Source organism: Humulus lupulus, chromosome 6 (genome assembly GCF_963169125.1).
Source record: "Humulus lupulus chromosome 6, drHumLupu1.1, whole genome shotgun sequence".
NCBI lineage: Eukaryota > Viridiplantae > Streptophyta > Magnoliopsida > Rosales > Cannabaceae > Humulus > Humulus lupulus.
In genome coordinates this window covers 158,538,450-158,562,424 of record NC_084798.1, presented here as the reverse complement: position 1 = coordinate 158,562,424, position 23,975 = coordinate 158,538,450, and the positions used below count along the sequence as shown (strand labels likewise).

Here is a 23,975-nt window from a genome sequence, read left to right as displayed (position 1 = left end):
TGCTATCAATTGTTTTCTTAATTTTTGCTTTTACTTTTACTTTCCAAAACCACCCTTTCCAATTTAACTTTGTTAAGCTTTTGTGAATAATAAACTGAATATAGTTCCCTTGGGTTCGACCTCTATTTGCCGTTATACTAAATAATTGGTTTGAGAGTAAATAAAATATTTGTTAAATTTGGTACGCAATACGACACGCATCAAATTTTTGGCGCCGTTGCCGGGGAACTATTTAATTCTTTTTATTATTCATATTGGTTTACGCTTACTAACTTGATTTCTCTTGGCATCTCAGAGTTATATGTCTGGCGAAGACACTCAGAATAGGTTGGAGGCAATCAAACAGTATCTTGCTACTTCATCTTCTTCTCGGACTTCGCGGACTATTACTGATAATCCACTCTTTCAACGTCTTGCTCATCAAGTGGATCCTGTGAAAGTGCCCTTACCATCTCACGACTCAGATTCAGACGATTCTATTACATCTTACAGAGATATGGCACAAAATAGGACGTTGAAAGAGTTGGCTGCGCCAGATATTGATCAACAACCGCTTTGCATTCAATATGCACCTCTTGATGTGAATTTTGAGCTTAAGTCGGGCCTCATTCATCTATTGCCATCGTTCCATGGGCTGCCTGGTGAGGATCCGAATAATCATCTCAAGGAGTTCCATATTGTATGCTCCAGTATGAAGCCAGCCTCAGTGACAGAAGAACAAATAAAACTCCGAGCTTTTCCTTTCTCTCTAAAGGATTCAGCAAAGGAGTGGCTGTATTATCTCCCCCCTGGTACTGTGGAGACCTGGAACACTATGAAGACCTTGTTTTTGGAGCGGTATTTTCCAGCGTCTAAAGTGGGGAGTATAAGGAAAGAAATTTGTGGCATCAGGCAGGCTGTGGGAGAATCACTCTACGATTACTGGGAGCGCTTTAAGCGGTTGTGTGCTAGTTGTCCTCACCATCAGATCAGTGAGCAACTATTGATTCAATATTTCTATGAGGGATTACTGCCGTTGGACAGAAGTATGATTGATGCAGCCAGTGGAGGGGCACTAGTGGACAAGACTCCTGCAGCAGCCAGGAGCTTGATTTCTAATATGGCAGCTAATTCCCAACAGTTTGGTATTCGCCAGGAGCATATGTCAACTTCAAGAAGGGTTAACGAGGTGCAAACTACTGTTGATAATCAACTTGGTCAACAGATAGCTCAATTGACTTCAGTGGTACAACAACTAGCTTTGGGCCAACAGGTGCGGCCATGTGGAATCTGTCAAGTAGTGGGGCACCCTACTGATACGTGCCCCACTCTAGTCGAGGGAGAAACTGAGGGTGTTAACGCTGTAGGAAATTTTCCTGGTCAATTACGTCAGATGTATTATGAACCATTTTCACAAACCTATAATCCTGGCTGGCGTGATCATCCAAACCTTCGATATGGGAATCAACAACAACTAGCTCCACAACCAACAGCAGCAAGACCACCTGGTTTCACTACACAACAGAGGTCTCCAAATAATTATGCACCTAGACCATCACAACCACCGCAGGCTGCTCCACCACCAAATGCTAAACCTTCTACTGAGGATTTAATCAATGCTCTTGCCACAAATACTCTTCAATTTCAGCAAACCACCCAAGCTTCCATCAAGAGTTTGGAGAATCAGGTGGGACAATTAGCGGCATCATATAACCGGTTGGAGGCTCATCTGTCAAATAAATTGCCTTCACAACCTGAGATGAATCCCAAAGAGAATGCTAGTGCAGTAACTTTGCGTAGTGGGACGCAATATGATCCACCTAATCCGCCAGTGCCCAGTACATTGTCATCCAAGCCACAAGTTGATTGCTCAGTCAATGATGATGTTCCACCAAAGCCAACCACCCCTACACAACTCAGGCCTAAGCCTACTATTGTCATTCCACCTCCATTCCCAAGCAGACTGAAAAAGACAAAAAAGGAAGAGGTTGACAAGGAGATTCTTGATACATTCCGAAAGGTAGAAGTGAATATTCCTCTTCTTGACGCTATTAAACAAGTGTCGCGCTATGCCAAGTTCCTGAAAGAGTTGTGCACTAATAAGCGTAAGTTGAGGGGTAATGAAAAAGTTAGTGTGGGGGAGAATGTTTCCGCAGTTCTACAAAAGAAGCTTCCACCAAAGTGTAAGGATCCTGGTACTTTTACTATCCCTTGCACTATTGGGAATAAAAGAATTGAGCGGTGTATGTTGGATTTGGGAGCCTCTATCAATGTCATGCCATTCTCCATTTATGCTTCATTGAATCTCGGTCCACTTGAAGAAACGGGGGTGATTATTCAACTTGCTGATAGGTCGAATGCTTATCCCAGGGGTGTAATAGAAGATGTTTTAGTTCAAGTTAATGAATTGGTGTTTCCAGCTGATTTTTATGTTCTTGATATGGAAGATGAATCTATTCCATGCTCCACTCCAATTTTGTTGGGAAGGCCATTCATGAAAACTGCGAGAACTAAAATTGATGTGCATGACGGTACGTTGACCATGGAATTTGATGGGGAAACTATTCGATTTAATATTTTTGAAGCTATGAGATATCCAAGTGATGTGCACGCTGTTTACTCTATTGATGTGTTGGATAGTCTTTCTCAACGAGTTTTAGATTTGCATAGTGAAGATGATTTGGAGGTTGTGTTGAGGGAGCATCTTGTGTTGACCGATGAAGATTTGTCTCATGAGATCATGGATGTCATAACCACACTCAATAGTGGTTTTGACAAGACTTTTAAGAAGGTTGCATTTCTTGATTTGCCGATTTCTAATGATAAATTGCAGCCATCAATTATTCAAGCTCCTACACTTGAATTGAAGCCTCTTCCGGAGCATCTCAAATATGTTTACTTGGGGAAGAACGAGACACTTCCTGTTATAATTGCAAGAAATCTTAACCAAGGCCAAGAAGACAAATTAATGAGAGTACTCCGAGAGTATAAAACAGCCATTGGTTGGTCTATAGCGGATATTAAGGGGATTAGCCCTTCCATGTGCATGCACCGAATCTTACTTGAAGAAGGGTTTAAGCCAACACGTGAGGCGCAACGGAGATTAAACCCACCAATGATGGAAGTTGTGAAGAAGGAGATTCTGAAGCTCCTTAGTGTGGGTGTGATTTACCCAATCTCTGACAGTAAATGGGTGAGTCCAGTTCAAGTGGTACCCAAGAAGTCTGGCATTACTGTGGTGAAGAATAATGAGAATGAGTTGGTTCCAACTCGAGTTCAAACAGGGTGGCGGGTGTGTATTGATTACCGCAAGCTAAATTCGACAACTCGAAAGGATCACTTCCCCCTACCATTCATTGATCAGATGCTCGAGAGATTGGCTGGCCACCCCTATTACTGTTTCTTAGATGGTTATTCGGGGTATAATCAGATTGTCATAGCCCCAGAAGATCAGGAGAAGACGACTTTCACATGTCCCTTTGGCACATTTGCTTTTCGGAGAATGCCATTCGGTTTATGCAACGCTCCTGCTACATTTCAGAGATGTATGGTTAGTATCTTTTCAGATTACATTGAGAGCATTATTGAGGTATTCATGGATGATTTCAGTGTATATGGCGATTCATTTGATAAATGCTTGCATAATCTTACTTTGGTTCTCAAACGCTGCATTGAGACCAATCTAGTTTTGAATTGGGAGAAATGCCATTTTATGGTACAGCAGGGGATTGTTTTGGGACATGTTATCTCAGAAAAAGGAATTGAAGTGGACAAGGCCAAAGTTGATCTCATTCGGTCTTTACCACCTCCATCTAGTGTCAAGGAAATACGGTCGTTTCTTGGTCATGCGGGTTTCTATCGACGATTTATAAAGGACTTCTCTAAAATCTCTACGCCACTGTGCAAGCTCCTCCAAAAGGATGTTAAGTTTGAGTTTGATGAGAAGTGTCTACTGGCCTTTAATATATTGAAAGAATCTTTGACTACAGCTCCTATTATCCAGCCACCGAATTGGGAGTTGCCTTTTGAGCTTATGTGTGACGCTAGTGATTATGCAGTGGGTGCAGTCCTAGGGCAGCGGGTTGGTAAGCTTCCTCATGTGATTTACTATGCTTCTAGAACTCTAAATGATGCACAGTTAAATTACTCTACCACTGAGAAGGAACTATTGGCGGTTATCTATGCTTTGGAGAAGTTCCGTTCTTATTTGATTGGGACGAAAGTAATCATATATACCGACCATGCTGCTCTTAAATATTTGCTAGCAAAGAAGGAGGAAAAACCAAGACTTATTCGGTGGATTTTATTGTTACAAGAGTTTGACTTGGAGATAAAAGATAAAAGCGGCTCGGAAAATCTAGTGGCTGATCACTTGAGTCGGTTGATTCGGGAGGAGGAGTTCTTACCATTGCATGAGCGGTTTCCAGATGAGCAACTCCTTGCCATGCAAGAAGTTATTCCTTGGTATGCCGACATTGTAAACTACCTTGCTTCAAAGGAGTTACCAAGTGATCTCACACAAGCACAACGGAACAAGATTAAGCATGATGCTCGCCACTATATATGGGATGAACCTTATCTTTGGAAGTATTGTACTGATCAAATCATTCGTAGATGTGTACCGGAATCTGAATTTCGTTCCATCCTTGCTTTTTGTCATGCTTATGCTTGTGGTGGACACTTTGGACCTAAGAGGACAGCTCGTAAGATATTTGACAGCGGTTTCTATTGGCCCACAATTTTCAAAGATGCTTATGCTTATTGTAAGGCATGTGATCGTTGTCAACGAGTGGGTAACATAACGGCCAAGGATCAAATGCCTCAAACTCCCATTTTAATTCTTGAAATCTTTGATGTTTGGGGTATGGATTTCATGGGACCATTCCCATCCTCTTTCGGCTATGAATATATTTTATTGGCGGTAGACTATGTGTCTAAATGGGTGGAAGCGATTGCAACTAGAACGGACAATTCAAAAACAGTAGTGGATTTCATTCGCTCTAACATTTTTGTGCGTTTTGGTACACCTAAGGCTATACTTAGTGATCGAGGCACTCATTTTTGCAACAAGAGTATAGAAGCATTGTTTCGACGCTATAGTGTAACTCACAAGGTGACAGCTGCTTATCATCCACAAGCCAACGGGCAAGCGGAGGTTTCTAATCGTGAAATCAAATTGATCCTTGAGAAAACTGTAAATTCAAACCGGAAAGATTGGAGTACAAGGCTTGATGATGCCTTGTGGGCGTATCGAACGGCATATAAAACACCTATCGGTATGTCACCTTATCGGTTGGTGTATGGTAAACCTTGCCATCTACCGGTGGAGCTAGAGCATAAGGCGTGGTGGGCTGTAAAGAAGTGTAACTTGGACACGGTTGCTGTAGGACAACAAAGAATGCTTCAATTGCATGAGTTAGAAGAAATACGCAATGAAGCATATGAGAGCGCGAAAATCTATAAGGAGAAAACCAAAGCTTTTCATGACAAACATATTCTTCGGAAGAGCTTTGTGGAAGGTCAGAAAGTCCTCATGTATCACTCTCGCCTTAAACTCTTTCCTGGGAAGTTGAAGTCTCGCTGGTTAGGTCCGTTCATTGTTACTAAGGTTTTTCCTCATGGAGCGGTCGAAGTTGTAAGCCCAAGCACGGGGAAGTCTTTCAAGGTGAATGGCCAGCGACTGAAGCCTTATTATGAGTCAATGGCCAAGGAGGAGCAAGTTCATGTGATGTACCTTGAAGACCCAGTTTATGTTGATGAAGATTGAAGTTCTGAGTCGAGCTAGCGACGTTAAACGTAGCCATCTTTATTGTTTTCAGTTTTAGTTATTTTCTTTATTTTTATTTTTATTTTTAAGTTAAACATTTAGTTTTTTTCAATTTTTTTTTCTGTACTCTGATTCTCTCTTTAAACCGTGAAAAACGTGAAAAAAAAAAAAAAAAAAGAAGTAAGAAAATGCAGAAAAAGGCACCATGCCGCGGCACATAAAAGCCTTGCCGCGGCACGATACGAAGGCCCGAACCCGAGACCACTGTGTCACGGCACAGAAAATTGCCTGCCGCGGCACGTTATGCACATCCCCCAGGCCAAGACCCCTCTGCCGCGGCACAGAAAAGCCCTGCCGCGGTACGTTCAGAACTCCCAAATCCGAGAGTTCTGTGCCGCGGCACGTAAAACCCCCTGCCGCGGCACGCGCCCAGAAATCCCTAAAACCCCCTTTTTCTTTCATTTTTCCCATTCACTCACCCATCTCTCAAAACACAAACCTATCTTACAATCCCCACTCTCTTCTTCTTCTCCTCAGCCCTAAAGACCACTCCCATCTCCATTAAACGTCATCACATTCTACTCTAATCCTCATCCTCCTCAAACCTCACCATCCTCATTAAACCATCATCATTGCCTCACCCCACCATACCCATCATCCATTCCCATTCCTCAAGTTCATCATCATTTGCCACCTATTCTTCTTCTCTTCAATTCATGCTCATTTGGAAGTCTTTGCAAGGAATCAAGGAGTAATCAAGCACATTATCACAGCTTTTAACTGGATTCAAGGTAATATTCTCATTTGCCCTCCTTTGTTTGAGACTTGGCATCATTCAAACCCATTATTAGAGTGAACGGGTTTTGTTGGATCTCCTTCTTTGATTTTGATTTCTGGTGAAAATGCGTGTATATTGAGTGTATCTACATCTTGGGGGTAGTTGATCAAGCCATAAACTTGTGATCTCTGAAGTTTAAAAAGTGCACTCTACATGCTCGATGAAATGCCACAGTGAGTTGAATAGTCAGATTTGAGCGTGTTACATCTTCTACTCTGTGCTGTGCCATTAATTATTACTCATTACCACTTTGAAGCCGTTAATCCTCAATTATTGCCTGTAATATAATGTCGAGCAAGAGATCACGCACTGACCATGCAGGCCCGTCTACCACAGCCAAAGTCAAGTATGATGCAAAGAAATTCACTTCTAAAGAAGCGTTTGAAAGCTACAAGGATGCCATTGATAAGAAGAAGGCATGGGTGGCAGAACGGGGCTTTGATCTAGACATGCATCATCCTTACCCAAGGTTGATGAGTATCATCGAGCAGAGGGGTTGGCAAAGACTGTGTGCCCAACCACAGCCCGCGGTTGTTTCGATTGTTCGTGAGTTCTATGCTAATGCAATCGACCGCAAGAATTTACAGGTAATGGTTAGGGGTGTTTCCGTTACCTATTCTGCCTCTGCCATTAACCGTTACTATGGCTTGCCAGACATTCCCAATGACGAATTTAATGCTTCTGAATCAAATCTGGATCCTAATGCCATTATCCAAGCTATTGGCATTCAAGGAGCACGGTGGAGGGCGACAGAGAATGCCTTGTCACACAAACTGGAGTCCAAGTATATGGACTATGAACTTAAGGCATGGCATCGTTTTGTTGGGGCAAAACTATTCCCAACAAAACATTTTGGAACAGTTGATTTGGCCTGTGGGAATTTGTTGAGGGCTATTATGACCAACGAGACTATTGACGTTGGCAAGATCATTCACGCCTCTATTCTGAAGAGTATGGCTAGCACACAGTACGGGTTCTACCATCCTTCATTAATCACAGACTTATGCAAGAAAGCCGGTGTGCGCTGGAATGATAATGAAGAGGTCATAAACCCAATGCATATCATTGACAGGAATACTATTCAGCGGTTTGACAAACCCGCAGCCACATCTTCTGAGCAACCTGCATCTTCTTCACATGCACCTGTGCAGCCTCACACAGGCCGATCCAGGTCACTTACTGATCGGGTTGCCGCCATGGAGACGAAACTTTACCGAGCTCGCATTGACATGCGAGCATATCATGATGAAATGGTGGCCCACAACCAACGGATGATGGAGATTGCTGCTTATCAAGACCTATGCTTCAGGATGCAGCAAACCTATTTAGGGGCGGATATGTCTGCATTCCCACCGGCCCCAAATTGGTTGCCACCTTATCCTCCAGCTGTTCCAGTACAGCCGAGTAACACTCAGGAATATGGAGATGCTGATGAAGCAGCTGGCACAGAGGAGTTCAACTATGATGAGGATGACACTTTTAGTCGCAACTGATGAGGGAGTTTTCTTTTTTCGTATTTTCTTATTTTTCTTTTATTTTCTTTTCTTTTATTTTATTTTCTTATTTTTCTTTTATTTACTGTTCTTGTCTCAATTTGTACTTATCTCCATTGAGGACAATGTTCAATTTAAGTGTGGGGGACGGGTAACAAATTGTTTGTCTGGTTAATTGTCTTTGTTTATAAATGTTTGTGTGTGTGTTATTTTGTCTTGTGTCTTGGGCTGGTCTTATTGAATGCAATGGTCGATGATGAGTTTATGAGTGACACTAAACTTGAATGCTAGAAGATGATGGATAGATTATGATTCGTGTGATTGACTCCTGTTTTGATGACTACTTTTGTGATTTAAATAGCGATTTATTACAGATAGATTTGCTACTTACTTGTTTTAGGAATAGTTTATGCATGTCGAAAAAAAAAAAAATAAATAAATAAATAAGAAAAGAAATATAGATATATACAACTTAGCCCCGCCACTCTAGAACACACTAGTAAATTGCTTGAGGCGAAATCATAAGTGCACAGAATTAGGAAAATGATAAAGGCAATTTCTTTGGATCGTTTGAGCCTTTCAAGCCTACCTTATCAATAATGTATCCTTAGTTCCCTGTTTTGGGCCTTATTGACCATATATTTTTTTTCGATGAAAACTCATTACTTAACCCTAAACTTCTTTCTTTTTCTTTATCTGTGTTGATAACCCATTGCACCATGGCTTAGCTAGTTAAATTTCTACTATGGGATGAGAGGTTATATGAAAAAAAAAAAAAAGAGAAGAAAGAAAGAAAAAAAAAAAAAAAAAAAAAGAAGTATAGTAAGAGTTTCTGTTTATGATGTGGTTATAAGTGTAAAGATCTCCTATTTATCCCCAAGAAATATGTTAAAAGCAAAAAGAGAAAAAGAAAAGAAATTTTTTTTTCTTGCATGAAAATAAGTGTGGGGGAAAATAGAGAGATCAACAATGTATGAAATTTATGAGGGAATTGTTGAAGAAGATCCAAAGTAGAAATAGAAAAGTATATGTATTAGGTATGCTATGGTGCAATATGAGCCTAAAATGTATCTTTCTCATCTACCCTGTACCCTAGCCATCCATTATAAGCTGATAAAGACCTTTTGATTCTTGATTCTGTGTGTTTATATTAGTGGAGAGTAATTGGTTAGTGTCTATGGAGTGGTTGCCCTTTATATATATATTCATTTTCTGATGAGGGGCTAGTTTGCTTAAATTTTTTTTGAATAAAACGACATGTATAAATTCATCTTGATTCAAGTGAACTGGTAAGTATGACTGTTATAACTCGTGGTTTAAGGCAAATTTCAAGTGGTTCATCAATTTGGGAGTTGAAAATCTGATGGTTATGAAATTCAAAGTCACTATAGCATAATATTTTAGTGAAATTCTCTGAGACAATCATCGTATTCAGTGAGACCGCCTCTGTGATAGTTTTTAGTTTTGTTTAGAGTCTAGTGGGTTTGCTAAGGGACTAGCAAAGTTTAAGTGTGGGGGAATTTGATAAGTATATTTTTGTATAAAGTTTACCTTTCTACTTATCAGATTTTGTGTTCATAAGTAGTGTGTTTGGGGATAGCTAGAATCGTTTTGTTAATTTGATTCATTTAATCTAAATTATTATTTTTAAGGATAATTGTATATTTTTGATGATTTTTGGTTGAATGATGATTTTGTAGGATTCTAACCATTGGAGTAAAGTGTTAAAGAGGAGAAAAATCGAGAAAAGAACAAAAGTACAGAAATCTGAAAGCTTGCCGCTACAGGGAAAAGTCCCTGCCGCTACGAGGGAAATCAGAAAGGTCCTTGCCGCTACAGAGAAAAGTCCCTGCCGCTACAAGAGAAACAGAGAGTCTCGTGCCGCGGCAAGGAAAGTTGCATACCGCGGCACGCAAAGCCCATATCGCATATCTGAAGCCTCGTGCCGCGGCAAGGAAATATGGATGCCGCGGCACGCGTTAAAATTCAAATCCAAATTCGATTTTTCTTAATTTTTAGACGGGAAATAAAAGGGGGATTAGGTCATATTCGTGAATTAAGTTTTAGATACACGATTTTAGAGGGAGGAACACAGAGAGAGCGGAGGAGAAGAAGGAGGATCGCATTCAACCTTTTCAATAGTTTTCTTCTTCTCTAAACTCTTTTATTCTTTGATTCTGGTTATGTTTTTAATCATGATTGTTGGCTAAGTTTCTTTTAGGTTAAGGGTTATTCAAAACCCAGACATGAATGTTTGATTTGAGATGTGAATATTGTTCTTGATTTCCATAATGTTAAATTGCTTCTATTCTTCTATGCCTATTGTATGAAATATTGTGATTCCTTGTTAGGGTGTACAACTAATTAGGGCTTGCATTATTTACTGTCATCTTAGAATTTCTATTCACCTAATAGTTTAGGATTCTAAGTGTTTGTGATAAATTGCAATTGATGATGTGGTCAAAAACATTGTTGATTGTGATGAAGAATAGAACCTAGGTTAAATGAATTAAATGCTTCATTGATTTATTGCCTAGATTAACCTATCTCCACTGTTGTTAATGCTTTTACTAAATTAAATGAATCGTATGCTTAATAGGTTTGTTGTTTGGTAAAAAGAATTAATTATTGAGCGCTTAGCCGTAATTGATTGTGATAGGGAGATTGAGATAATTGACTGCTTAAGCGTTATCTGTAGGGTTAATAGTTTAATTGGGAATCGGAATAATATTCATTATTGATATAATTGCATGACGGTCTGAGGTGGAGAATAATTCTTAACCATCTTTAAAATCGTTGTTAATCTCTTCTTGCTATCAATTGTTTTCTTAATTTTTGCTTTTACTTTTACTTTCCAAAACCACCCTTTCCAATTTAACTTTGTTAAGCTTTTGTGAATAATAAACTGAATATAGTTCCCTTGGGTTCGACCTCTATTTGCCGTTATACTAAATAATTGGTTTGAGAGTAAATAAAATATTTGTTAAATTTGGTACGCAATACGACACGCATCAATAACCAAGGACTTGGACATCTAGGAAAATTCTTTCTCACCTATTTGCTTCACATATTTTTCCATCTCAAGTGATAACACAGGTGTTGCTTTTGCTGCTCTTTCACGTCTATCAAAAAACCAAGATTGAAGAGTGAATCTTATGAATTCAAGGAAAGTGGCAACTGGAAAGCTCCTTGCCTCCTTGGTTTTATTGTTAAAGCTTTCTATGTAGTTACTCGTCAAGATATTGCATCAGTTTCCAGGAAAATAAGCGCTACTCCACCTTCAAAACCAATTCCCTCAAGATATCGAGCAATAGGTGGATCAATTACCTTAATCTTGTCAAAGAACTTGTGAAATTATGTTCTACAAAAAGCGTACGCTGCACACCCCATGATGTCTTGACAGTGGTCAGTTTTGAATGTTGCCACAACATTCATACATATGTGGTGGTAACATGCACCATGATAGGCATCTGGGAACACAAGCTCCAAAGCATGATTAATGCTTTTATGCCTGTCCGATACAAAATCTAGGTTGTTAACATCCCCGATTGTTGGGGTTTTATGCCCTAATTAAAACTCATTTTCTTTGTAATCTCATTTTATTATCAATAAAAGAAAAGAAATCATTGTTTGACTTGGTCAATCACTTTGCTCACATGTTTTATTTTCATAATTATTTGTTTAATATAAACTTCTATTAAATCCCGAGCATATAGCTAATCATATTTATAGTGACATAATCACAGTGGAATATAAATATGATTTTATGTTCAAACATAAGTTAGTCCTAAGATTAGTCAGTGCACAGGATTTACATTGACTTGCCAATCTACGATATGATCTACTTACACATTGTAATGTTATGTTCTTTCCAGAACAATAGCAAAGTAGAAAAGATCGGATGTATTTGTTAAATCGGATTGGACCGATATTGACAGTAGATAGGATAGGTAAACATACCGTTATTATCTATTCTAGTCATATCATATAGTTGATCATAGGTCAATTCAATCTCAATTTTGAGTGGTTAGTATTCTAACTGATTGTATTATTTGAGTTCTTTGACTTGTTTATTACCAGCTTACCCTACGGACTAGCCCATACTTACATCTTGGGAACTCGGTAGTATAATTGAGTGGAAGTGTTAATCATAGATATGAACATCTATAGCTTCTAATAAAGAAGTGAAACGATGGTTTCCTTTTAGTTTGGTTCAATGTGCTAAATGATAGAGATCTCATTTCAGTAATTAATTTTAGTTTACTAAAATATCATTTACAAGGAACTAAGTGTTTAAAGGAAAAAATACAATGAGGGGTAAAACAGTATTTTAGTCTCATCTCATTGTAGACCGTCTATAGAGGATTGAGTGACAATTATGGTTGTAACAATGGATAATTAATAACGTATCTATATTTTTTACAGAGCGTTCTATGAAATCAAGAGTGCAATTGTGAGTCTTTAGTGGAGTCACGAGGCATTAATAAGTTAGTAAATTTATTTGTTAGATTTATGATAACTTATTGGAGCTTGACTTCATAGGCCCATGGTCCCCACTGTACCTTGGATAAAATCATCTAGATAGTCTCAATTAATTGATTTAATTATCAAATAGAATTATCAAAGTTGACCAGGTCAATCTTGGATAGTTTCACAGAGTTATACAATTTAGAGAAGAAAATAGAATTTATGGCAGAATTATTAATTAAGACAAATTAGTATCTATAATAATAAATAAGTTTAAGTCAATGTTCAAATTATAAATAATTAATTTGATAAAGGATTTAAATAATTATTTAATTAATTATGTTGACCCTTGTTTTGGTCAACTGACATGGAGTCAAATGCTTGATGTGATAGAAGGTATTGAAATAGATCTAATGGAAAGAACAGTAAACGACACAACAAATCATAGTGGTTCGGCCCCATGAATTGGTAATGACCTACGTCCACTTAAGCTATTATTGATATTGATTCTCAAAGGAGTGATCAAAGAACTAGGGTTCTCCGAGTTTCACAAGCCTTGGAGGGATGAATAATACAATCGAAAGATAATAGCTATAATTCTCTTGTAAAGCATAAACTCAGAATTAGCCAAAAAGTCCCTTCCTTGAGCTATTTCTTCTCTATTTATAGGCTCAAGGAGGATTACATAAATTTGTTACAGATATTCTTTCCTAAATAATCGGATACTCAGGAATTATGGGAGATAATCTCGGATATGATTATAATTGCACAAGATCTTCTCAAAATATACGGAGTATACGACCAAGCTGGTCATGTATAAAATCCAAATGTTATGCCAGGGGAATCTCCCTGGTCGATGGTCGAACATGACCTCTGCCAGGTGTCAACCACGTGTTAAAAATGTTTGTCACGTCATCCACGCCTGCTCTTTGGATAACAAATTAATCAATAGAAAATAATACATACATTGTTTTTAAGTCCAACGAGCTTATAATTAAATGGGAAATTTCACAGGTCAAAATTTCATGGGAATTTCGACCTAGGGCTGATAATTGACTATTATTTTATTGACTTTTTAATCAAAATAAATGACATAATTGAGTCTATAAAAGGAATGCTAAGTGAGAGTTGAAATCAAACTTGTTTTTGAGAAGATCAGAAGATCTAGTCTTGATGTTCTAGGTTTTAGATTCTCTCTTACAGCATAAGTCATTTTCTAAACCTCAATTTTTCTCTTCTATTCTTCTTCTCTTTGTATCTATCTCATGTGTTGAGAATTTTCCACTTTAGTCTAGGTGATCCTAATGATACTTTGGAAGGCTGTGAAGAAAACTGAAGATCGGTTCAGTTTTTTGGTGATACCATGCGACATAAATGATACAAGGGTTAGAGAAAGTGAAGGAATGACTCAATCATTCCGCTGCACAATAATGTAAGTGTTCTTATCATTATCTCAGTATGAATTCAATTTTAGAAACATGTTCTAGGTTGTCTCATATTAATTTGTTTAATATAAGATTTACATGAAAATAAACAAAATTATGTATAAATTTTCCCAACACCTATGATGTAATGCCTTGAATAACCAAGACCGTTACACTGTGTTTAAAAATAGTGCTTAACCTACTAAGCAAGTCGCTTGAACTTAAACGTGTAATTAAAGACTAAGTCAATGCCAAGTAATAAAAGGTTTGGTCAACAAAATAATTATTTTTCATTAAAATATCAAGTTTGTACACGGGATCCCAAAAATTAGTTTACAGATTGATAAGAGATAAAAAGATACAATTTAGCCGTCCTAAGTGGCAAAATCAGGGTTTAACCCTAGTTCCTCCCAAGCTACCACGATCGTGGCGATCGAGTAGGCCGCATATGTACACACCGCCCCTGAAGCTCTCCAACTCATTGTTGGTCCAGCAATCAATTCCCTTACCTGCACCACGTAGCACCTATGAGCCAAAGCCCAGCAAGAAAACTAAAACAACAAAGCAACAATATAAAGACAGTAGATATAATTCACCAGATTCAACCGACAATAGAGTATAGGCAACAATCCCAATAAAAGTGCAACAGTAGCATCCAATCAATCATAAGACATATAAACAGAAATCCAACAAATTATAAGCATCAAGCTAACAACGATTAACATGTACTTTCAAGAACATATCAAAACCACTGATACAAATGTTCAGGGTAGGCGCCCTTAGGCCGAGTCCTCTGTTTACTCAGCTGACTCCGGCTTGCTTAGGCCGAGTCCATTGATTATTTAGCTGACCCCAACTTATAATGGCCGAGCCACATCCTGTGTGCAAGTTATCAGCCCCAGCTCTCTTAGGGCATTCATTTCATATATTGCATAACCATATCATAGTTACTCAACACATATATATTTAGATATAGGGACTCTCAATCCCAACACAACCACACAATGGTGCAGTTTTCTTACCTTGAATTCCGAGCGAAGGATGCAGAACGGTCTCGAGTGCGATCCTCAGTCCTGAGCCTTGGCGGTAAACCTAGTCACAATGGCCAAAGGGTAATCATCAACTTCAAATCCAAATAAATACCTAGGAGACAAAAACTAGCCTCCGGGACCTCGATTTCTACTAAACCGGGTAGTAGAAATTATCCGATCGTCTATGTTTGAACCCCCGAGCCTCACTATCCCTAAGAACCAATCTAACGCAAAAATCCCTAGGCAGGCCGCAACCTAGCTCTAAGGGTCGCGACTTGCCTTCAAGTCAGAGGCCAAGAACCCCAAGCCTTAGGGGAGGCGGGCCGCGACTTGCCTCCCACGATCGCGGCGCGCCCTCAAAACAGAGAGCCACCCAGGGCGTTCTGGGCACGTGGGCGGCGGCTCCCCCCAGGCAGGGTCGTGGCGCGCCCCCTTGCACACATAATTTTTGGGTTTTCTCTTCACTCCTCCCAGCCAAATTCCTAGAATTTCAAACCAATCTAACCTCCCAACCAGAACTAAACTCAGCTACGAATTTAGGATTACATCACATATTTTAGACACCAAAACCTTAACAAGTATACTAAAATCACTATCCCAATCCAGTAAACATTCAACACTCAATACTCATCTTAATTTCATCCTAATGTTCTAAATTCCCTAACATAATCAAGATATGAACTTACCTCAATTGTTGCTAAACTTCTCAGCTCAATCTTCACTTCTTGAGCTTAATCTCCTAAGTTTTCCCAGCTGAATTCCCTGGTTAGATGTTTCAGTTCCTCAAGACTTCCCAGAAAAATTTCCTTAGCTTTGTTCTTTAATTCATCAAGAACCCTACAAGCTCAAGAGAGGAGGAAGAGAAAATCGTGTAAAAGGGGAGAGAGAGAGAAAGAGAAAACTTATGGCTTCTTTATGTCTAGTCGATTCTAACCCCTTCTAATGCCTTAGTTGATCACATCCCCAACAACAAAAATGACCAAAATACCCTCCCTTAAACTACTTAGCCACTTAATACTCTAGGGGTAAAATGCTCATTTCTCCCCAGTTCCGGCTAATTCCTCAAGTGTTCATAACATTCACCAATTAATCCCGTCAAGTCTAATTAATTACCAAATACTCATTCAATATTTAATTAATCCCAAAATATTCTCTAAATTCCCAAAAATACCCCTAGGCTCCCACCAAGTCGGGTATTAAATCCCATTGTGACTATTTCGCTAATCCTCTCACTAGGACCGTCTCGAGCCATAAGCTACAAATATATATCCACATAATAATGTGGTCTCAAGACGGTGTCCCTCTGACATACATAAGAGCATTTTCTCTGCATCTCCATGCCTTTTCATAGCTCATTTCGACCCCAAAATGGTGCTTCATGTCCTCCCTTATGTTGTTTACCATGTACCGAGTACCATCAGTAGCAAATTTCCTCTTGATTAGGTGGCCAACAACCCACGGTGATGCTTGACGGTGGTCCTTATCTCGAATTTCTTGTGAGAAAGTGTGTACTTCGTTGTATACAGTAATCTTGAACATTTCATATTGCATTTTTTTTCTTTCCCCTCAATCTCCACGCATAATCAGGATCCTTGTAGCTAATGTACCACACATCAGTCCCAGATTTCTTTACCATAAACTCAAAATTATTCTTCATCGCAAATATGGATGCTTTGGTTTTCAATTCAATGTTGTTCTGAAAGAACTTGCCAAGGTGCAATTCTCCTGAAGCTTTGTCGGTTGAGGAATGATGTTGATGTGAGGCCTCTATGTCCTCTTTGGTGAACATGGGAGCACTCCATGTTCTACGATCTTCACCTAAGTCTAATGGAGAACTCCATTTAAAACTATCATCGATTCTACTTGGACCTGGACGACTACTGCTGGTCCCAAGTGTTTGCCAATCTTCTATTATGCGCTCCTCAAGTACCATAACATCTGAACCCTGTGTTGGAAAATATGCCCTAATATCCGGCCCACCAAGATCTATTGCATCAGCAACAGGATCGTCGTTGACATAAGGATCGTAGCTGTAGGGATCATACTCCGCTGTGTCATGAAAATATGGCAGATCTCTAACATGGATATCATCATGGATTATAACGTCTGGATTTGTCTCGGGAACAAATGTCCCAACCTTACTTTGAGTTCCTTTGAAACCATGACATGGGGGAAAAATGTTCTCTTCAAATCAAACTTCTTTATTAACGTTGGGAGAGGCCGATGCATTTCTTATACCTCCCTTCTTAACAAATGTCACACATAGAGGAATCAACTTCTCTATAGATTTCAATTCTAACCTAATGAATGCACGCACATGCCTATCATTTTTGATAATGCTAGGTTTGACGGATTGTGAGAGGCATGTGTATGAGACCTCAATTTTTAAGTCACACACACATTTATCCACTTCAAGCTCATTGTACAGAATGTCAAGCAATTGCTCATACGTCACACCCTTCTCCAAAGGTAGAACTTGATTTTCAGCATCCCTGAAAATCCAATCCCTATTTTCCAGTTCCCAAACAACATTGAATGCAACAAATATAAAAACAGCCGAATTTGTATAAAAAAACAAAAAAATAGGTCAAAAATTAAAACTATAACATAAAAAAGCAAAAAATCGATTTCTATTGAGATATGTCGAGGCCTATCGAGGTCTGTCGAGGCCTATCGAGCTCTATCGAGTACAATTGAGGTACATCGAGGCAGACTGCCCAACAAATTTCTTATGAACCCATCGAGGCATATACTACATACATTAAGTTCTATGTCTCTATCGAGGTCCATTGAGGACCGTCGAGTCATATCGAGGTAGCCATTTTCCCTAAATGTGTGAGGGTGTTATCGAGGTCTATCGAGGACCATCGAGTCTCATCGAGGCATATCGAAGTAGCCAATTAATATAAACATATGAGGGTTTTATCGAGGTCCATCGAGGACCATGGAGTCTCATCGAGGCAAGCAAAAAACCCAGAAAGGAACGAAAATTCATTCTGACAGTGAAAAATTACAATAAAACATGAAGACATACACAGATCTGTTCGAAATAGCACAAGCAATATAGATAGACAAGTTTTCTCACTACATATAACAAATATATACTTACTCATACGATTTTTGCCCCTATATCCGAAATCCAAAATGAAGTTCTTGTTTTGAAAGGATTCACCCCTAGATCTGAAATCCAAGCTCGAAAATTAGTATAGATTAAGATAATAGTGACTGCCTTGTTTTTTTTTTTTTTTTTTTGTATGAGAGCTTGAGAGATAGAGAGGGAAAACGTGAGAGATAGAGAGGGAGGAGACAATAAGAGAAAAAGAGAAATTTATGATAAGGGCATTTTGAGAATCTAGGGGAATATTAGGATAAAAATGTAATTTTTTTTTAGCTTGTATCATTTTGTTATATGGGCCACTTTTATGCATTAATAGTCAAATTTCCTTTTTATTATTTAAAATTTAATTTTAATTATGTTTTTTATTTTTAAAATCAATTAATAATATATTTAAAAAAAAATTAGAATGTTGACAAATAGTAGATTGATATGTGGCATCTCATCCTGGTAGTTTACGGAAGTGAGGTAAACCTAAGATTTGATATTTTTGTCGAAAACATTAGTTATTTATGCTACAAATATCGTGATTATATATATATATATATATAAAGATTTACTCATTAATATTATTCTATTCAAATTCATTTTCCTTCCCACCGTATCTTTATTATTTATCCTCACTGTAGTTGTTGACGAAACTCTGCTTAACCACATAAATATTGCTAATATTGAAAACGACAGTACTCTAGAGGAACGGAAAGTTTATTTCTTATGTCCGTATAATATGCAAGCTTATTCATCATTTCTACACTTGGCAATGAATATAAACTAAATTATTCTAGTATACACTATAGTCAATGCAATTACATATAAAAAGTATATCTTATACTCTTGCGGAGAAGTTGATGAAGAACCATACCAAAAAAAAAAAAAAAATACAAAGCTTTGAAATTTGTCAAGGTCTACAAGGACCAAGATACTCCCCCATTGCATAAGTTATGCAAGACCTTATTGATAGGCTGCTTTGTAAGTCTAAGGAGTCAATAATACCAGATGCTTCTTAAAATCAGTACTGGTGCAGTAACAAAATTCATTTTCAGCCACTTTTGTCAGCAACCCTGCTCAGAATTACGCCTGCCTTGAAATGTTTCAGTTATAAGTAATTTTCATGTTTTGCACCAAGTTCAAAATGGGAAGTTCATCCCAGAACTTGAATATTTGCCATAAGATTACAGAGCATGGCTAAAGATAAAGCAGAAAATGAAAAACACGAGGAAATACGACTAAATGACTAAGAAATAAACTAATCTGATGTGACATTGTTTCGTTATTACTAGCAGAGCTAAATAGTATACCTCATGTAGTGTATCATCCAGAACCTGACAATTTGGGTAAGAGGTATGACGACAGTTTTTTAACAAATTAATTTGAGTTTCTAATGAGGAAATCATACTATGTAGGTCCTAATACAAATTTTAAGGATAAAGTTTTTTTTTCCCCTCCCCAATTGTATAATTTATCACTAGGACTATAAGCATCATCTTTGACAACTTAAAATCTGAACTACAACTTTATGTGCTTCTAATGAAGATACATAAAAAATTCATTGGTTTTCAAAGAAAATGATTAGCTCTAAATTTCTTAACTATCTGCGAAGTAATTTGATATTTGGAATGGTCTAAAATCCTTGAAAAAGTTTGTTTGGTTGATTTAGAATTTGTTTGTTCTGTCTATCTATAAATCGGCATAGTTATGTTCATCATTTGTTGTAACAGTGTTTATGAAATTAAATATTTTCAAATTCTCTCTCTCTCTCTCGCTCTCTCTCTCTCTCTCTCTATATATATATATTGTTCTATTCAACTCTTTCACTTCCTCTTCCTTTATTGTTCTTTTTTAATTTTTTCCTCTCGGTTCTACATCACTACAACTTTCAGATCATTGTCAAAGGAGTTCTCTTAGTCTGTTAACCAGTCCCATGAATTCATAAATCAGTAAGATGGCAGATTGAAATAGGACATTATGTCTCAAGTCAGTAAGCCCTGTAAGTTGTAACAATGCATAAAAAATAATACTACAGTGCCTTGCCTGCCCAAATAGCAAAATATAGCAGCATCAGTTTATTGGCATGAAACGAAAAGCCTCATAAGTTAGAAGAATCCCAGCTAGCATAAACAGCACTAATAATTTTCTCATGCAGTGTGGCTCCCGAGCAAGCAATTATTCCCCGATCAAGACCCTCTAAGTAGATCCCCTTTGAAAAGTCTAGCGGGTGACCTCCAGCATCAGTTACAACACCTCCAGCTTCTTCTACAATTAGAACACCAGCAGCATGGTCCCATATTTTTTCTTTGTATCCAGATCTTGCAAACTTCATAAAAATTTCAGCATCTCCTCGCGCTATGGCAGCATATTTCACCATGCTATAGACTCGCAAGGGCTTCGTTCTACCATTTCAGCACAAAAAGAATTAGAGAAAAATTAAATAGTTAAATTACCAAATTCTAGTACCTAAATGAGAAAGGCATTAAGAGTGCCAAAACAACCAATATGTTTAGTCACTGCGTAGAAGAAATAAAATGTTAAAGCTTGTGATGAATTGATATGAAGACGATATATGTATACCTTAGCCCCACACTATGAGCAAGTCCCTCCGTAAATGAGTGATTTGAATTTGCTTTCTCAACAGGTTCACAAGAAGTAGCTAGTGCTGGATCATCAATGGAAGACACCCGAATTTGTGTAGCAGAACTGGGCCATTGAAGTTTATCTTCTCCATTAATCAGTGGCTGAATCCATGCCTCACCACTTCCTTTTATAGCATGCATCACACAACCTTTTTCCCACATATTAATAGCAGGTGGAGATAACTTTGACATAGTTTGGTGATATTGATAATGATAACTGAGCAATTCCTTCTTCATTGGGTAATTAGGGCACCCAAGAACTCCAATAACAACTTTTCCATCCTCAATCAATGCTAGCGCAACCGCATACTGATCCCCTCGCACAAATCCCAATGTCCCATCAACAGGGTCAAGTACCCAGTGTCTTCCTTTGGCACCTCCTGCTGAGTTGCATCGGCTGATAACCTCAAGAATTTGAGAAGTCCCAAGGGTTTTAGTTGGACTTGTAAGACCATACTTGGGTGCTTCAGCCAAGCATTTATTAACAGTGTCCACTACAGCTGCTAGTAAACCCGTTGAATCGGCCCTGGAAAGAGTTTGCACATCTTCTTCAGCAACAATGGAAACATTTTGACTCCCAAATGATTCAGACAACATCCAGCTAACAGTTGCTTGAACACTATAATCTGTTCATGAAGGGATGTCATACAATTAACCTATCTTGATATAAAATTGTGATGCAACCATCATCTTAATCAAAAGGATCTTATTTTAAAATTGCTATGACATCACATTCATCTATTTGTTGACTATTAATTTAAAAAAGAACCTGCATAACAATATCTCAGCTGAAGATTGACTTTCCAGAATAAAAAAACACAATACAGATTCGAAGTTCACGAAATTTTTAATTCATGTATAATTATCACAAATAAAGATGCAGATATTCATCTTCCCATAAGAAATTTTCCACATGCTGGTGCTGCAAGAGTTAAACTTAAACGTCACCATATCCAGAATCACCACCAATGTAGAACTAAAGTATTCCTCTTTCATTTTCAGGTAGACATAGGCAAATAAAAATAAAATAATAATAATTCGGTCTACACGAATCACGGACAAAACCCTATCTATATAAGAACTCCATACAGCACATATGACAAATAGGAACCAATATAATAAGTACGAACGCCAGCCCCAGCAAAAAAGTACAAATGCATGCAGAAAATAGAACATTGCAAAAGGGTTCTACATTAAAAAGTGAATAGATTAAGTCTATTGTTCACTCAAAATACCAATCTTTTCTTTGTTATTTTAATGAAAGATAGAAGCTTGTTCAGTTACCTTACAATCTCTTTACACAATGCGATTCATCTAAAAGAGCCAGCAGAAAACTATAACAGATCCTATCTCATACAAAGAACACCCACCCATATACAAAGAGCCAAATTCAAGAAAAATACAAGTATAGATCATAGTATTGAATCGAAACATCACAGTACCTGCCATGGTTACAAGAGAATCATCATCCTTAGACTTAACCTGCTCGCTGTCCGTCGAAACAAACCCCTTTTGCACTCTCTGACACAGAGAACAAGCCATGTGGACCACTCTAACCGCAATATCCAACTCCTTAGAGTACTTCTCGACCTCCATAATCGAATTCGGGCAGTTTCGACAAACCCCAGACTAAAAAAACCAAAAGCGAAACGATGAAAAGCGATTACCGAGATACCCACCTGAGCATTCGTGCTAAATAAATAATATTCCTACATTGTTGAACCAGTTAAATCTTTAAGCCAATTTGCTGCTGAAGAAGATGATTGTGTTGTCATCATGTCATTCACCGAAGCATTCGCCTTTTAAGTTTGATGTTTGTTTGTTGGGTTAGTGGCATACTAGGAGGAGGTGGGTTGTGTTTGGTTCCAGGAAAAATGTGGTTAAAGGGCAAAGAAAATTCTGGGGAGTCGAAAAGTTCGCGAAAGAGTGTTCGTTCGTGCTGAGTAGGATTTGGAAAACCATAGGTGTCATCATCATATTCATCATCACCACCCACATCTTTACTTTTGAACAACCTAAACTAAGTTAAAGCGGGCCAAGGAAAGCACGACCATGGTCCATGGGACCGAGTGGCTGAACTCGGATCGAATGTGCCAACTATATCAACACAGTACTAGTAGGTGGCTTAGAAGCAATATACGATAAAACGACAAAGTTTGATAGAAACGACAAATCTTCAAAAACGACTCAAGCTTATTAAATAATGCTGAGGAAAAAACCCCTATTTATTAAGACATTCTGGCAAGTACGAGTACAAGAATATTATTTTTATACGGGAATTTACACATATACAGCAACTTTGGGAAAAAAAATTCTAAAAATATTTTAAACTAATGACAAAATTACGGTAACCTATCCCTCTTACAGGATAACTCACAATCCACTATTACCAACATTTACCCAGTTACCCATACTATCCATTCCATTACATATTGAATCACGCCCCAAATCAGTATCATTGTAGGCGACGAGCCAATCGAAAAGGCTATTACAAACTCCAAATTTGTATCAAACCATTACAAACATTATCTTGAACAATATATATATTAACATCTTTAAATTAAATTTGAATTCCTTATTTGTAAACTTGCAAAATTGTAATAAAAGTTTACACTAGAGAAAATCATATTGTTGAAAGGTCATAATCATAAAATTATTTAAAAGTTTAGTAATAAACTTAATCCAATCCAATTAAATGTTGGATGTTGGAAATTTTCATTCAATCCAATCCGATTTGACCTACAAATCCAATCCAATCCAATCCAATCCAATTGATAATTGGATTATGTTGATTTTTTTTTGTTATCTTTGAACGTAAATTTTGATATTAAAGAAATTAACAAGCAAAAAAAAAAAACATACAAAAAACTAGACACTATATAGTAATGATATCAATTTAAATCTTTACAATTGCCACAAAAAAAAAACAAACAAAAAATTAGACACTATGTAGTAATAATACCAATTTAAATCTTTACAATTGTCACATTAAGTCCTTTAAATATTAAGTTTACAACATTAAGTCTGTTGTACCCTAAAAATTAGCACGAATTTAATTACTCAGCTATGGGTACAATTGGCAGATGAATATATGAAAAAACAGCCAAGTAGAATCTCTGGTTAATGATGATGTGAGCAGCTCGAGTTGGGACTTGGCAATATGACATTCAGGTTATTATCAGGTCGCCTCTTAGGATAGCGGTCCAGTTCGAGACATGTAGTGGCCAGATC

The 23,975-nt window shown here is 37.8% G+C and overlaps 2 protein-coding genes across 3 annotated transcripts; one reads left to right on the top strand and one right to left on the bottom strand.

Annotated features, from left to right (window-relative positions):
* The first annotated feature begins 231 nt into the window (after nucleotides 1-231).
* Nucleotides 232-5,746, top strand: LOC133785598 (uncharacterized). Its single transcript, XM_062224817.1, has 2 exons — nucleotides 232-4,841; nucleotides 5,118-5,746. The coding sequence occupies exons 1-2, from the start codon at nucleotides 302-304 to the stop codon at nucleotides 5,744-5,746; spliced, it is 5,169 nt and encodes a 1,722-aa protein (XP_062080801.1). The 5' UTR covers nucleotides 232-301.
* Nucleotides 5,747-18,801: 13,055 nt separating this feature from the next.
* On the bottom strand, nucleotides 18,802-22,819 carry LOC133782645 (PAP-specific phosphatase HAL2-like). Of its 2 annotated transcripts, XR_009870643.1 has the most exons (4): nucleotides 22,187-22,819; nucleotides 20,683-21,370; nucleotides 20,150-20,504; nucleotides 18,802-19,195 (listed from the first exon to the last, which is right to left on the bottom strand). XR_009870643.1 is itself a non-coding variant. In XM_062221979.1 (3 exons), the coding sequence occupies exons 1-3, from the start codon at nucleotides 22,338-22,340 to the stop codon at nucleotides 20,201-20,203; spliced, it is 1,146 nt and encodes a 381-aa protein (XP_062077963.1). In that variant the 5' UTR covers nucleotides 22,341-22,819; the 3' UTR covers nucleotides 20,039-20,200. The 2 variants fall into 2 exon arrangements, 1 of the variants encoding a protein (XP_062077963.1); XM_062221979.1 differs by lacking the exon at nucleotides 18,802-19,195 and having other exon boundaries at nucleotides 20,039-20,504.
* Between the last annotated feature and the right edge of the window lie 1,156 nt (nucleotides 22,820-23,975).

What these genes read in the sequence shown, in the direction of transcription:
- LOC133785598 (XM_062224817.1), top strand. Translation starts at nt 302, where the DNA reads ATGTCTGGCGAAGACACTCAGAATAGGTTGGAGGCAATCAAACAGTAT. An exon ending in TGAAATCTTTGATGTTTGGG is followed by an intron (nt 4,842 to 5,117) that starts GTATGGATTTCA and finishes ATCATCCACAAG; the next exon opens with CCAACGGGCAAGCGGAGGTT.
- LOC133782645 (XM_062221979.1), bottom strand. Translation starts at nt 22,340, where the DNA reads ATGGAGGTCGAGAAGTACTCTAAGGAGTTGGATATTGCGGTTAGAGTG. An exon ending in TTCTCTTGTAACCATGGCAG is followed by an intron (nt 21,371 to 22,186) that starts GTACTGTGATGT and finishes CTTCATGAACAG; the next exon opens with ATTATAGTGTTCAAGCAACT. An exon ending in GCTCATAGTGTGGGGCTAAG is followed by an intron (nt 20,505 to 20,682) that starts GTATACATATAT and finishes CTGAAATGGTAG; the next exon opens with AACGAAGCCCTTGCGAGTCT.